Source organism: Cydia pomonella, unplaced genomic scaffold (genome assembly GCF_033807575.1).
Source record: "Cydia pomonella isolate Wapato2018A unplaced genomic scaffold, ilCydPomo1 PGA_scaffold_161, whole genome shotgun sequence".
Taxonomy (NCBI): domain Eukaryota; kingdom Metazoa; phylum Arthropoda; class Insecta; order Lepidoptera; family Tortricidae; genus Cydia; species Cydia pomonella.
The window spans coordinates 834,802-851,765 of NW_026907803.1; the positions used below are offsets into that span (position 1 = coordinate 834,802).

Genomic DNA, 16,964 nt, shown 5'->3' on the forward strand with positions numbered 1-16,964 from the left:
AGCCAATCGCGAGATAATCGCGGACATACAAACATACGGGTCAAACTAAGAACCTTTTTTTTGAAGACAATTTAAGATCTTCTCTTAAAGAAGAAGTTTACGTTTCCAATTCAGGGGGCCTACCGCGAAAACCGAAATGTGCAAATTGCGGGGATCTTTCTCTTACTCTCACTAAGACGTAATTAGAGTTACAGAGGAAAATGCTCGCAATTGACGAACTTCGATTTTCGCGGAAGATAGCAGACTCTCCAATACGCAAGACCATCGCAAATCACATGCGAATATCATAACGTCTGTGGAGCCCTTAATCTAACGTTGACTATTTTTACTGTCTGTGGTTTGTTTTATGTGTATTTGTTGGCAATGGGCAAGGTAATTTAGGTAATGGAAAATGTGACATTTGTGATTTGGCTGGGTGTGTTGAGTTGTGGCTTTTAGAAATACTTTATAACTGTTTTCAGTATTTATAAAAACACTAATTAACTGTTCGCGATGAGTAACTTAGAAGAAAATGGAAAAAAGCCACCGATAAGTGACTTAAATGGCAGCGTAAACAGTGAAAAACCACGCAAAGATTGGGTGAAATTTGAAGAAGATTCTCCTCTGTCCACGGTGCCTCTATCGGAGATATCACCACAAGCGGCTGCTGCTGTTGTTCCCAGCACATCCGAGTCCATAACTTCGGCACATCCAGCAGTATTGAAGACTGAATCGGTGCATGTAAACTTAGAGCGCAGTGACAAATCTGTGGAAGTCGCTCCTCAACCAACGTTAACTAAAAATGTTGAATTTGTTAACATTCGTTCGGGTTTTTGTAAGTATTCTATTGTTGTCTTATAACCACGTAGATGGGTTATTCTTATTGCGTATTATACCGTACCATTCATAAGTAATAAAGTTACTCATTTTCAAAACATAAGATTTTGTTAGGTATCGTTGGATATACTGTACTTACATAAGCATTGTAGTTAGTCAACAATAGAGGGAATTTTACCCACTTAGCCTAGTAGATAAAGTTATTTCTAATTATGTGTAAAGTACTCATTCGCACAAGGCAGAATATGTAACCTAAACAGCTTGATGGATATAAACACAAATCAATCTACCATTACTGCTTATTTTTATTGTTTAATATGGTTCAGTGAAACTGGTTAGTTGTAATTGTGTCAACTTGTTAATGCTAACCTAGCATTTATTTGCTTAGATGTTATATGGACTATCAAATATTTCATTGATTGAACTAAACTAAACCAGAAGAATGTTTTACAAATAAAATAAATCTCTCTGATTGGTGACATTCTCTTTACAGCAAATGGGGACATCATAGTAACTATACTTCCATCAAATACCAAGTGGCCATGGGTAACAGCAGCACGATTCAGGCCTGAATTAGTTCCTGAAGAACTCATGGCTCAAGGACTCACTGTATGTTATACATTTTCTCCATCCATAATTATGTATGAAATTCATGCGTGTTATTACATTTTATTTATTTTTCAGCTTACTGTTGAAGAATATGTCCACGCCATGGAGTTACTTGTAAATGATGCCCGCTTCACTCTGTACAATATCTGCTACAAGCGTGTTCTTGTTTGTTGGATAACACTTGCATTTCTCGTGCTCCTAGCTCTACTCTTTTCTGGATTGACAGGTCTCTTACTCTTTTCCCTTGGTGTCTTATGGCTAGTTCTTAATGCTGCTGCTATATTCCTTTGTATGTGGATAAAATTAACTCTTTCCAAGGGACTGGAGCAGTGTCTGGCAAGTGTGAATAAGTTGCTAAATAAACATAAAATGATATTGGCCTTGGATGATCGAGGAAAGATCTCTTGCCATAAAGTTAATCTTTGTTTCATTTACTTTGATTCTGGTCCATGCGTGGCTCACATTCAGCAGTTTATTGAGAGTGAAGAGGGCAAAAGTATAATGCAAGGCTGGGAACAGAGACTTGATGTGTCGGCACATGATATAGTCATTCAAGGAAGTCAGTCTACTAGATTGTCTCGGAAACAGGTATGTTGTCTTAGTGTAAATTAATCCATTTAGAATTAAAAACTTTGAGGATGTGTGTGAGACAGAAAATAATTTCATTGTTGCCAATTTTGGATCAAGTGGATGTATGCCATATCCTTAACATTCTCATGCTATTACAAACAATAATTATCATTTTAAAATACACATAAAGTAAATGACATTGGAGTATGTCTAACAATCTTATTATTTATACCAATAACGTGTCTATTGCCTAAAAATCTTACATGCTCCAATGTTTAACTATGTTTTAACTAACTTACTAACCAAAGTCTTATCTCTCTTATCAGTATTAAAACCGAATGGGTGTTTGAATATCTTAACACACTTATGAGGCTTAGAGATTAGCTTTTTCGCGTAAAGTTGTATGCTTTATTTTTTATCTTGTTTATTTAACATACTTTAATGTGATTAGGCGGATCCACACAGAGTGAGGAAAAGGGCGAGGCAATTTTCTCGCGCACGAACCGGCCAGACGTGCCTGGGCTGAGGCGGCGCGCTCAGGCGAGGAAAACACGCGCGCCGCCTCGGCCGAGGCACGTCTATACTGGCCGGTTTGTGCGCAAGGAGATTGCCTCGCATTTCTGCTCGCTCTGTGTGGGCCCGCCTATTAACATGTTTTTGATATAATCACAGTAATCATAATCACTAATCATATTAAATTCACTATTTATTTATAATGCTTATTGTGAATTGTTTTTTTTATTGAATAGAAAACAATATCAATTGTATTAATACTCAATGGGCTTTATTAGTTACGAGTATAATGAATTCACGACACTGATTAGTGATGGGCAATTTTTGAAATGTTAAAAAGAAATGTACTTAACTAAACAAACATTCGTAGAGCAGATTGCTCACCTGCACCCCAGCTGCTGCACAAGGATTATTTAGCGTTTAGAATAATGAAGGATTGAAAGAACCACAAAAAAACTCTTGTGCTGGCATTGTACTGGTATTGGTAAACCTAGTAAGGTTTACCAATACCAGTACAATGTTTCTAGGGTTTATCATTCTTAAGATTTTATTCTATAACCGCGCAGATAGAGTAGTAAAAATACTTACAATGAGTGAGAGGTCCTGCTTATTGCGGCTTAAGGCTAAGCGTATGCTGTGACGCAAGCGACGCAGAACCACGCAGCGCAGGGCAGAGCAGATTTTGTAAAGTATGAAACGTCCTTTAGTTACGCACGCTGCGGCGCAAGGACGTTCCATACTTTACAAAATCTGCGCTGCGTGGAACTGCGTATCATGCGTCTTAAATACGCTTAGCCTTAGGGTTCGGCCACACCGCTGCTCACAAAACGGTGACGGTACGGAATCGCAATAACGCACCGTAAGTGTATCGTTTTTTCTGCGTGCCATCCACACCGCTGCTTAAAATACGTTGACGGTGCGGAATCGCAGTGACGTGCCGTAAACTTTACCGACTTTACTTTGCGATAAAGCCGTGATATTTACGACGTGTCCCTGAAATTCCGCACCGTCAGCGTGTTTTAAAGCAGCGATGTGGTTGGACCTTTATGCAACATAGACGTTGATTTTGGCCACACAAGTAGATATTTAACATAGAAGTCTAGTCAAACTCTGAGATCTATATATCATTTAATATTAACCAGTCGCTTATCGGTGAAGGAAAACTTCGTGAGATAACTGGACTAGGGGCCGTTTATGTATTCTGTACATGCAGTCCGTGAGATCTAATAATGCTCTTTGGTTGTCGGGAGGAATCGGACGTAATCGTGTTATATAAAATAAACGTGTCTTTTTTATTTGCTTTGAGTTCCACACGCAAAAGGTGCAGTCATCTTTTTAGCCTTAAATTATATAGAGCAGTTAATAGCCCGAACACATATTATTAATTTGATATTTTACTTTTATCAGCTCTCTAAAGGCCATACCAGGATAAGCTAAGTGAATCTGCCAGCCCCCAGCGAGTTTTTACTTATAATTTTAATGGATGGTGTGGCTCTATATTAGTAACAAATATGCAAAATTTAGAGCCCTCCAAACTTAAAAAAATTGAGGTATCGCTCACGTGAAAGAACTACAAAAAAACAACGGGTTGCACTCCGGGAGTGCCGGCAGAAGTGAAAACTTGAATATTAACGTTGTGCATTTTTGATATTTTGGAGAAATTGAGTAGCAGATTTTACCTAGTTGGTTACTAAGTTCTGTTACTCGATTTGTAACCTCTTTATTTCCGTTAAAACAAATGCTATATTAATCTAAATTTTGTACCTATTTGTGCTAATAAATATTTCTTATTCTTATTCTTATTCTTAAAAAAATAAAAAATGACATAATGTGGTGGATTTGGAGCTAGAATTATATACCACACATAACGCGTATCTCGTCGTATCTATAATGAATTGGGGCCTAAAAGAGAATCGTATCGCAGTAATTGCGTTGCACAAATGTGGGCACCCCCCAAACATGATTTTGAAGTTGCTTGAAAACCTAAAAATCAACAAACAGTTTGTATATCGCACAATTAATAGATACAATAGTACTCAGAGCATCGATGACCGCAAGAGGTCTGGAAGACCACGCACCGTTCGGACCCCAGCTCTAATAAAGGCAGCGAAGGCGAGAATTGCAAGAAACCCCGTCCGGAAGCAAAAGTTGTTGGCAATACAGATGTCTGTGAAGAGAAGCTCCCTAAAAAAGTTATCAATGAAGACCTTGGACTACACGCTTACCGCAGACAGAAAGGTCATTTGCTTAATGGACGATTAAAGACTATGAGGCTAGAGAGAAGTCGCGTACTATTGAAGCGGTACGCACAAAATGGCCACCGAAAAATACTATTTACAGATGAAAAATATTTTTACCATTGAAGAACGTTGTAACCGCCAGAATGACAGAGTGTATGCAAAAAACAGTCAAGACGCAATTGCGGCTGTTCCGAGAGTGCAACGAGGCCATCATCCCTCTTATGTGATGATTTTGCTGGGTGTATCATACTCAGGGCTAACACAGGTTCATTTCTGTGAAAAAGGTGTGAAAACTGGGACCAAAGTTTACCAGGAAACCGTTCTCGAACCAATAGTTAACCCATTAAGCCACACCCTATTTCAAAACCAGCCATGGGTCTTTCAACAGGACTCAGCTCCTGCACATAAGGCAAAAACAACTCAAGTCGAACTGGTTTCGAAGGAACAAAATTGACTTTATTGCCCACGAAGACTGGCCGTCCTCCAGCCCGGACCTTAACCCCCTGGATTATGCCATATGGCAGGTTATTGAGGAGAAAGCCTGTGCTAAACCCCACACAAATCTTGACTCCCTCAAGTGGGCCAAGACAGTGACGGAATTAGACAAGACAATCGTGCGTGCCACTATTGATGACTGGCCTCGACGTTTGAGGGCCTGTGTCAAGGCCAGAGGAGGCCATTTTGAATGATATTGTCATATGTAATTTCTGATTTTGTGTACTTCATTTTAATATGTTTAAAATTGACTTTATTGCCCACAAAGACTGGCCGTCCTCCAGCCCGGACCTTAACCCCCTGGATTATGCCATATGGCAGGTTATTGAGGAGAAAGCCTGTGCTAAACCCCACACAAATCTTGACTCCTTCAAGCGGGCCATAGTTAAGACATTGATGGAATTAGACATGACAATCGTGCGTGCCGCTATTTATGACTGGCCTCGTCGTTTGAGGGCCTGTGTCAAGGCCAGAGGAGGCCATTTTGAATGATATTGTCATATGTAATTCCTGATTTTGTGTACTTCATTTTAATATATAGTTTATTCAACTTTCGTTCGTATATATATTTTATGTAGATAAAGATTATTGCAGTAACAGAATTTAGTAACCAACTAGGTATAAAAAGAGATAATTCTCTATTATACCTACGTAAATAAATTTGAGTGTGGAAGATATTTTGAAATGCGAATTTTAGTGTTAAGTAATATATAATATAACATATACAGAGTAATTCATGAGACGTGAGCAGGACTACAGCCTACACAATCAGTAAATGTTAATGAATCGTTCACCATACTTCATTTTCTACAATCATGGACACCCAACAACACAAAGATACAATACAACACAATTAACAAAGATTAAACCTCTTTAACCGTTATGACAGCACTTTGATTATGAAGAAAATAAAATGTCACACTTGAATGAGATACGATTTTTCAAAAGTAACCAGGCTTTGTTGACATTCAATTTGCACGTCACCATGATGTCACGTGTCCGTCTTACGAATTTTCAATCTGTCGGTCACGTGACCCCTGACGCGAGTTTAACATTTTTTTCCCCATCACAAAAAGTGCACAGCGCTGCTAAAGAAGTTTTCACTTAAAAATCTAAAGAATTAAATTGTATATTTCTTTATGTATAAGTAACTAATATTGCTTTTGGTACATTAACGCCTGCTTTTAAACCACACAAGGTGTGGTGATAATAAACACCAAGGTTTTCTAGCCAGCAATGAATAGTAAATATCTATTTAAAGTAACATTATGACCAATGAGCGGAATTCTTCATAGCAAAAATCAAACTGTCAGAGGGATTGACCTAACTGTTTTATCGACTTATCGATGTTACGGAATAATATCGCATTAGGTATCCATAATCAACTTAAAATATTATTCTGTAACATTTGACCTCTTTGATAAGCAATTTGCATCTCCGTATTAAAGTAAATCATGTCAGCGTCACATATGTCATTTATGTCACTTGAGTTTTCATGAGTGATTTCCGAGCCGTGTTACTAAAATGGTTAATCCTAAAAGAAAACGATAAAAAATGGATACAGAAAGATTCTTATTTCAGTTTCAAAGAAGATTCTTCCACAATATATTGCTCTAATTGTTACGTTTATTTACATCATAAAAGTATTTTCTGTTTTATTCTTTACTATTATACCAAAATACAGTGGCGGTCAGCTAATTAGGGACACCTGTGTTTCGTTAAGTGACAAATATTTATCGATAAGTCGATAAAACAGTTAGGTCAATCCCTCTGACAGTTTGATTTTTGCTATGAAGAATTCCGCTCCTTGATTATGACATTCATGTTAATTGTCCCATCATGCCATTCTATTCAAATTATTGCTGCATCTGTCGGGACGAATGTAAACCCCATTTTATACAGTGTGTCCCCTAGCCGTTGAACAAAGCCGAAATGTACATATGCATTAAGGAATTTAGAACCAGTGTACAGAGTATCATAACAACCGGTGTAGCGGTTTCGAAGAAATTAACAAATTACCATTTTATACTTTGGAGCAGCCTGTATGTGTTAGTAGCTCCTAAGGTAATATGCTAAAAGACTAGTATGGAACCTTCTTCGACCTTTTTGATTATCTTTTTTATTTATGACACTAATAAATCTTCTGACTTTTGAAAAATGTCATCATTATCAAATATTTCGAACAAATTGTCAAAAACACTGCCAAAGATTAACACAGTGTGTTTCTTTTTGTTGTCGATTATTTTATGCATATAACTTTTGATCGAAATTTTTATTTTATTTTTTGTTCTAATTAAAAAAAAAGTGGCTGTGACATAATCGGACAGACAGACGGACATGACGAATCTATAAGGGTTCCGTTTTTTGCCATTTGGCTACGGAACCCTAATATTAACGTCAGAACATTCCTGAGAAGTAACCCTACGTGGGATTTCAGGGTTTGTCCAATGGCTAAGGTCACTCTGTATACCATGGCGGGATTCCACTTGAGATGGTCATTAAGCGTAAACAAGACGAGTCGTCACAACAAAAGATACCTGGCAACCTTTATTGCGGCGTCGTGTCTTAAATGTAACATGTAACTTTCCAGTCTTGGGGCTTTCGTGTTATTATTTGACAGCCATGTCAGTCTCATAAAATTATTTTATAACTACATATGTACATGTGCTACGGAGACTGCTTACCATCAGGCGGGCCGTATGCTTGTTTGCCACCGACGTAGTATATATAAAAAAAAAAAAATAGTTGTTGTTGGACTTGTAGGGACTGCTTCGTATTCCTACATTCGATCAAGGCTAGATGTTATTAAATAAATAAATAACTTTTTTAAGTTTTGACAATACGTAAAAAAATGATAAATCAATTCAAGTGTTTAAATACGACTTTTTTGAATTAAAAGTTTTTTAAATATTTATACATATACCCATTACTTCACTTTAAGTAATACTACCACACGCTGACTTTCGCGAGCAGAGGTCGTAAAGTAATTGTTAACCTATAGATCTACATTATGATTCTCTTTGTGCAGGTTTAAGTGGAATCCCACTATGGTACATGAAATGGGGTATGCGAGTATATGTAGGTACTGTAACTACTGTATTAAGTACTAACATAAGAAATTATACCTACTAATCATCATGTAAATAACGCCTGCGCATATATCTTTAGCGGTTTGGTGACACTCAACACATAATTATTAATCATATGATATTTAGTATTGTGGCGGGTAAGAAAAGCATATGAATGTGCAGGCTATGGCAGACCAGTTGTACCTCCGGTACCTGCAGCGGTGGGGCAAAGACTTCCTTCGGCGTCGGCTCGACTGGACCCTAGACGAGGAGGCCGGCAACCCCGCGGCGCCGCGCCACTTAACACAAGCGCTTTGTCCCTGTCAATATGTCGAGGAGATTTTGAGGAATAAAGAGCCGAGAGACACGCGAGCCTGTTGCCCGACCTGTAACAGCTGGCTCAGGCGCCGCGGGCTCGACTGACCAAACAGCTTTCAGTTTGGCAAGTCTGATTTTGACCTATACCTTGTAGTTGAATGATTTGTATTGTTTTGTGTAGTTTTTCGTTTAGGATAATCCTCTTAAAGCACACTTAAAACAATGCTATTAAATGGAAGGTTAACCGCAAAACAAGATAATGACCTAGTTGTAAAAAGTCGTCACAGTTATCTGGAAGGATCAACAGATTAGGTATCGACTGTACTACCCGTTCGCCAATTATCCGAGACTGAAATGATGCCTTTTACACGAGTTGAACACTACTTTTCATATCGAAAACGTATAATTTTTATAGCATTTCGTGAGTGTACTTTCTATTAATCATTTAGGTAAAAGTATCGTTATGTATGGAATGGGAAGTTAAATATCAGAATGGGAATTATTTAACTAATCCGTTTAAAACCAAATTTAAATCAATCTTAAAAAAAATCGTACTTAGAAAGTAAAATGCTTCCTGTACTCTTTTTAGAGCAACAATGACCCTCTTTCAAATACAAATACTTTATTCGTCGAACATAGGTGTATACAACATGATATTGCATATGATGGTTATACATTTGCTTGTTTCACTATGTCGTACCCAAGGGCATACGAAATTAGGTTTCATTGATAATATCAATTAGCATGCAACATGCACTAAATTAAAAACAGAATTAAATGTCCACAAAATACAATTAACACTTAACAACAATTTTAACTAACAATTAATTAAAACTTCCAGCAATATCACTATAAAATAATAAGAAAAAAAAAATACATTTTCGAAATAATATAATAATAGTTTAGTCAAAGTTTCCAGTAAGAAATTCATTACAGGAGTAGAAAGCCATCCTGGACAAAAATTCTTTAACAGATTTTTTAAATATAGTTATATCACACATTCTCCTTATATGTTCAGGTAATTTGTTGTACACTCTGGGAGCCATACCGAGAACGCTTTTTGACAATAGAGCAGTTCTTGCCGGATGAGCACAGACCATGTGTTGCAAACGTTGACTGTGCAAGGGTCGAAAGATATCAGGATGAATTTTTACAAAAACTACTAATTCATAGATATACATACAAGGAAGTGTTAATATTTTTAAATTTACAAAATATGACTTGCACGATACCGTGGGCAGCAGATGAGTCGCTCTAAGACATTTTTTCTGAGCTTTGAAAGCCAAATTCAGAGCATGAGAAATGAAAAAATAATTTCATACTTTATTTTTGAATACTCAATTAATAATTTTCGTGATTGTATTAAATTTAAGTAATAAATGAAAAAGTAGTTGTAAAGCTGTAGTAGCAGAGTGTGGATAGGGCGTCAGAGGTGGTGTTGCGGGGAAGCGGGCCGGGAGGTAACGGCCAACTTGAAGCGAACGGGTAGTAGCTCTTTCCCTTACCAGTTCATAGTCATAGGCATTACTTTTTTTGAATACACCCCTAATGGTAGCCGAGTATGGATAGGGCGTCAGAGGTGGTAATGCGGGAAAGCGGGCCGGGAGGTTACGGCCAACTTGAAGTGAACGGGTAATAGCTCTTTCTCTTACCAGTTCATAGTCATAGACATTACTTGATTTGAATACACCCCTAACTGGCCACTGAGAGCGAGATCATAACGCTATCTCCTTTACCTTTGTTAAGACCAAACAAGAGTGAGAGAGGTGGCATTATGACCTGACTCGCCACTTAGTTTTGCGGCAAGTATAGTGTGTACGTACAGTCACGTCTGAAAATATCGGTACGAAAAATGTGCCAAAAATACGTATACACTACCTTAATATATGGGCAATAAAGTCGTGTATACATATTTTTGGCACTTTTTTCGTATCGATATTTTCAGACGTGACCGTACTAGACTACTTGAAAATGGACATTTAGAAAACTGAAGTGTATGGTGTACCCTTTTCTCTTTTATTGAACTTGTAGTCTAATGACCATAGAGATAGAGTCGATAACCCGTTGAAACTTTAAGGTGGTTGCATCGACTTTTTACTACGTAGTCACTGTAGTTACCGTGTTTCCGGTTAACCTTTCAATTGTTTTCATTTGGCTCTTCCGACGTCCACGAATTCCACGATAAACCCTACTAGCGCCCTGTAAGTGGATTATCTAACCGTTAGAAACGGAATACTATGCACTTGATTTCTGTATGCTTTAGCAAATGTTCGTTTGCTAAATATAATTTGTAGATTTAAATTAACGTGAGAAATATAAAAAACCGCCTCGCTTCGATTAACTATCATTCGCGAAGCGTCATTTGGATACGATCGTCTGCGGCGCTGTAAGCGGAACGTTGCTACAAGTTTAACCCATCAAATTATTTTATTTCATATTTTGATTTGTGTTTTTTAGGTAGTCACACTACTATACACCGTGTTTTTTTTTATTTCCGTTAATTTCAAGGGTGCATCCCTGAGCTTAAATTAAGTAACTTTCTCAAAGACACCGGTATTCTAATGAACTCCATTTAACAACATTTAACATATTTTTAATTTATTTTTATCTTATAAGGCCCTTACGAGCGTGTACACTTGCTCTAGGGCCTGTTTACATATTGATTATTGTCCAGTACAAGTTCATACATTTGCTACTAAACGTAACTACTATCTCGGACGATCGATGTTCGAAATGACATTCTATATGAATGTCAAAGTTTTCAATTGCTTGGTTGAGTTAAATGTAATGCCCGTGTTACAACAACGCTATATGCAACATTTAATTACTTTTTATAAAAATAAAAATAGTTAAAAAATAATTTAATCATTTTTAGGGTTCCGTAGCCAAATGGCAAAAAACGGAACCCTTATAGATTCGTCATGTCCGTCTGTCTGTCCGATTATGTCACAGCCACTTTTTTCCGAAACTATAAGAGCTATACTGTTCAAACTTGGTATAAATTTTGTGGGTTCCCCATACTTAGAACTAAAACTCAAAAAATCTTTTTTCATCAAACCCATACGTGTGGGGTATCTATGGATAGGTCTTTAAAAATGATATTGAGGTTTCTAATATCATTTTTTTTATAAACTGAATAGTTTGCACGAGAGACACTTCCAAAGTGAAAAAATGTTTGTGTCCCCCCCCCTGTAACTTCTAAAATAACAGAATGAAAAATCTAAAAAAAATATATGATATACATTACCACGCAAAACTTCCACCGAAAATTGGTTTGAACGAGATCTTGTAAGTAGTTTTTTTTAATACGTCATAAATGGTACCGCTTTTTTTTTTTTTTAATTAACTATGCCATTTAGTTTCCTTAAACGTACTTACCGATACCCCGAAGTTAACGGAATTCAATAAAAACACGGTGTATATATTAATTGTGTATTTCATTTCCTGTCTAATTTTAATTATAAGCACAATAAAGAATATTTACTTACTTATATAAGCGGGTGGGCAGCAAAAAAAAAAGTCAGGTCATAACTGCAAGAAAAGCGAGAAATATTGTAAGAAATTCAATATTTAACTTATTTTTCGCATATTCAAATAAACGCTATATCTATCTATCTTTTCAGTTTATTAAATAATAGCAACATCAGCTTTTGAAAAATACACTTTCCGATTTTGTTCATTTTTTAAACGCTTCTAAACCAGAAACTACCCGAATAAAAATAAAATAAAAATATACATAAATTTAGGACATCGAGTAGTATAACTATTCCAAATATCAGCAAATTCTATGACCTGACATTTTTTCGCTGCCCGCTTGGCGTGAAATGCCCCATAAATGATAAACTTCTAATGCGCCCTGGTCCCCTAGGCTAATCCAGGGCGTTAGGCGCGTAATAATTTGAAGCCGGTTCGAATCCGGCCGCCGCCATTGGTTACTTATTCTTCTACACATACTTACCTATATTTTAATTTATAATGTATATGTGGAAGGTTGCTAGTTCGTATTTTTCTCACTTTAATTTAAATACATGTTTTGTGCCAAATGTGTTGTAATGCTGTATTTTCATACATCGAGATATTTGACGAGAATTTCTCTATAGATCTTGTAAAGTTTCTAACTTTAGCTCATATCATAAGTCATCAATGTCATCAAGTACAAACTTATTTAAATGATAAGTATAGCTATGTAGACTGCTAATCTTCATATAAAGATGTATTCCTCATAATCAGCATGGTGACTGTGGTTAACACACAATTTCATGCCATGTATCACGAAATAAGACAGCAGAAAAATATTGCAAAGCGTAGACCGAAGGCATTTTTCTGTTCAACTTTTAATTCATAAATCGTAAAGAATTTCTAAGAGAAGTTAACTACTATTTCAAGTTCGAAAAACGACAGTTATCTTCCCTATGGTGTTTATTTATACTGATATCAAGAATTTGAAATCAATTTATGCAGAAATATGATTGAATGCCATGTAAATACTAAATAGAAGTAACTGATAAAGTATAAGATATTGCAGCAATGTAATAAAATACATGCCGAAAAGTGTGATTTCTGCCAGGGTCCATGTGCCTTAAGGTACATTGTAATTTGAAAGTGTACTTGGATGCATAAAGATCTATCTCTCTCTATCTACTTTTTCTAATTCTGGATACGAGTGTGATTTATTACACGAGTGAGTTATCTAAGTGTTAAAATAGCGCTGTTTTTTTATTTCTATGTCCGTAATCTCTCTTTATGTGGCGCCATCTACGACAGTAATAGTAAGGCGCGCAACTTTATATAGAAATTAGCAGTTTTTATTACTTGTTATTTTGCTTATGCTCGATGCCATCTTTTGGATCTCCTTTAATTGACCAACCATCTTGCTCGTTCAGCGTACCTACTCTTCGTGAGGGCGTATATCGTATGTGGTTTTATTGCATTAACATATTTATATCTTAAATCTTTTAACCGAACATAATCTTTTACAGGAAAGAGGTGCGCTTCTCTATTTGCGGTACGTGGGGCGATGGGGCGCCATGGCTGTCAAAAACAGACTTAACCTCAGCAGCACCGTGCCAGGCCGCCATGGTGAGAAATACGTCTGCCCTTGCCAGTTCATAGAGGAGCACCTAAAATGCAAGCCACCGGCTGGCATTGCTAAGTTTTTCATGTTACCGAATCAGAATGTTCAACTGTTTTAAAAGTGTTGTTGTATTATTGAATCCGTCCAATGTGTGTTGTATATAACATATCACGTAGGTTAAGAAAACGTTTATGAATATTCTTGTTATAGGTATCAATAAGTTATTATGTGTACCCTGTACCCCTATCTATTTAATATTTATTGACCCGAGTGTTGAACGTCCGTAACGATTTCAATTTAAGCTCTAACGGGTTGTCTGTTATGCAATATGCATATATAAGTGTTATTTATGGACAGATATTGGTATTTGTGACGTTCAAGCAAAGGTACCACATTGGCGCATGCCATAAGGACGCTCTACCAGGTTATTCGTATGAAGTTATAAGCAAATTTCGTCCTGATTAGTCCTTATAAGTCGTCGGTAAGCGTCAAAGTGATACCTTTTGCTTGGGAACTTCATATTTATCGACAGTAATACCAGAGACAAGTTACTAATAATTACTACTAATCTCTATAAAATGATGTGTTGCTCCTAAATACATTTCATGAGGTATCTTTAGGTACTGCAAGGTTTCAGTCCCATATATTTTGTAAACCATGATATAGACAACCTGTTCTTCACTACTTCAATGAGTATGAAATCATACTTTATTTAGATGCTATTGGTTCATTTATTCCTTATGGTGTTCAAACTGTCCCACCATACTAATTTACTTACACCATATTCCTAACTCGTATGTAAAATCGCACAAGTTAACATGTTTGTATTGATTATTATAAATATATCTTTAAGCAAAAAACTTAAATATTTTACTTTTATGTATACATATGTCAACAAATTGCAATATGTACCTGTAAAAACCAGGTAAAAACCATATGAATAATCTCATTATTCTATAATTTATTAACCAAGAAAATAGTAAAAACGAATATGAAATGTACGTAACTAGTAACTACCCTAGAATTTGTTCGCCGCTTTCACTAAGAAGTGGAGACGAAAAAACTAAATTCTACAAGCGTATTCATACGTACCTACATTCATAAGAATCCTTGTAAATATTAATAGGTTTGGTATCGAATATTTATTATGCATTTGTGGCCATAATTATCTTAAAAGCGAATTTATATATACTGTTTAACTGAACTTCATTAAGAAAAAGCACTCCAAGTGAAATAGTGTTAGACACCCCATATACCTATGTATTTAATTCATTTGAATAATATCACGGAGAATTTGATATTCAGTAAAATATTGGTGGCAAGTAGGTATGTAGACATAAGTCCGGTCTCCGTAATAAAGTACCCACTCCAATTAAATTATATTTGTGGCTTTCCATCACAGAAGGGTCCTTATGCTTCAAGTGCAATAATCTGAAATTCCAACAGAAATTCTGATAGAAAGGCCTTCTCTGATGGAAAGCTACGTTTCTCTATGCGCAGCCATAAACGTGTATATTTTAAATATAACGTACAAGTACGTATTTTAAGGCATGAATGTATATTACATGAATTATTTGTCCTTAGCTACCTAATGTCGGATATTTTGTTATGGTATTTTTATCGGTATTATTATTTTATAAACTCTGATTTGGTAGATTAAGTTATGAGATTGAACATAGATTACATGTAGTGGTAATAGTTTTTTAACCCCGTCTAGGAGTAAAAATATGTTTTTGCGATAACGGGAGAGGTTATTCAATTATTTACAGATTGTCATTATCCGTGACGTGAATAGTATAGATAGATTACATACTTTTTATGGGTATATACAAATAATCTCTAAAAGATTTTTAATGTTTTGGTTCCCTATTTCTAGTTACCAACCAAGGGTGCCAACCCTCTGCTGTACAGCCGTCCGCCTGTATGTCTATAAGGCGGGCTATATACACTTGTGATGTGTTAGGGTTAAGGGAAATATGGCTGCGTCACTCTCTTGAGGTATTAAAGAAAAAGATGGAACATGAATAATTTATTTTTTCGTAATTGTAGTTACGGAAACCGTCATTTTGTGTGACACAGCGCGGCTTTTTAAATTAACTATACACAGTAAAACTCGATTAATTTATTACAAATAATATTTTTTATTGATTTTTTGGACTGAATTTAGATCACAATCTAATGCAGCTAGTCAGTGATTTTTTTCTCTTAAATATATTAGCCAAAGCTCGTAAATATTGTTTTAAAATTTTAGCTAAGGAAAAAGTAATATATTTTGAGCTGATTTTTTTAAACATAAATACTTTTCACAATTATCTATGGTGAATTTATTGTTAAAATATCTACAATACGTGTTACCTTTTTAATAAAAAGGTGTTTGTATAAGAATATAATAAATACTATTTCTCTTCATATAAATACCGTAGTAAAGCAATAATACAATATTTGGTGCAAAATTGTTAGTCGTGATCGTGAAACATTATGTCTAAAATTGCAGAGTTCAAATTAATGGTGTAATAATTGAATGATGTATGTTCGACTTCTCCGGCGTGAAAGTGGTTATATTGTCTACATTAATGTATATTACAAAAATATCTGCTCATATTTAGTATGTAAATAGATGTATGATTACATCTTATAGGTACATTCCGTCCAAATTTGTTCAAGTACTTAATATATTAGAATTAAGCAATACAATTCCTTATACACCTATTTTTATGTAACTTTTAAAGAAATACATAATACTTTTTACTATTTAAGACCGTTTTATTTTATGTCCAATGTCCATCAAGGGTATCTGCTAGTTACGGATTACGGACGTTATTGTTGGCAAATTTCGGGTTTCCATTGCACTGGAAGAAATAAATAAATAAATTTCCCATTTTTTCTTTGTACACCGTGTTTTTTTATGTCCATTTATTTCAAGGGTGCATTCCTGAGCTTACATTAAGTTACTTTCTCAAAGAGACTGATATTTTAATGAACTCCATTTCGGAGATAATAATTTATTTTTATCGGATAAGGCCCCTACGAGCGTGTAGCCTTAAGGCCTGTTTATATATTGATTAGGGTTATTCTAGCTTTTCGGTGAAGGAAAACATCGTGAGGAATCCTGCATACATCTGCGAAGAAATTCAAAGGTGTATGTGAAGTCCCCAATCCGCATTGGGCTAGCGTGGGGACTATAGCCCGAGCCCTCTCGCGCATGAGAGGAGGCCTGTGCCCAGCAGTGGGACGTATATAGGCTGAATTATTATTATTATT

General features: G+C 35.9%; 1 protein-coding gene across 2 annotated transcripts; it reads left to right on the forward strand.

Moving 5' to 3' along the window:
* The first annotated feature begins 247 nt into the window (after positions 1–247).
* Positions 248–16,454, forward strand: LOC133533376 (uncharacterized). 2 transcript variants are annotated; one of them, XM_061872344.1, is made up of 5 exons: positions 258–814; positions 1,310–1,425; positions 1,501–2,013; positions 8,495–8,753; positions 13,609–13,747. In XM_061872344.1, exons 1-4 carry the CDS (start codon positions 493–495, stop codon positions 8,732–8,734), a joined length of 1,191 nt encoding a protein of 396 aa, XP_061728328.1. In that variant the 5' UTR covers positions 258–492; the 3' UTR covers positions 8,735–8,753; positions 13,609–13,747. The 2 variants fall into 2 exon arrangements, with proteins under 2 accessions (XP_061728329.1, XP_061728328.1); XM_061872345.1 differs by lacking the exon at positions 8,495–8,753 and having other exon boundaries at positions 248–814; positions 13,609–16,454.
* The last annotated feature ends 510 nt before the right edge of the window (positions 16,455–16,964 follow it).

Excerpts from the sequence above, each read along its gene's own strand:
- LOC133533376 (XM_061872344.1), top strand. The coding sequence starts at position 493 with ATGAGTAACTTAGAAGAAAATGGAAAAAAGCCACCGATAAGTGACTTA. Across the intron at positions 1,426-1,500 it reads TCATGGCTCAAGGACTCACT|CTTACTGTTGAAGAATATGT; the intron begins GTATGTTATACA and ends TTTATTTTTCAG. Across the intron at positions 2,014-8,494 it reads CTAGATTGTCTCGGAAACAG|GCTATGGCAGACCAGTTGTA; the intron begins GTATGTTGTCTT and ends ATGAATGTGCAG.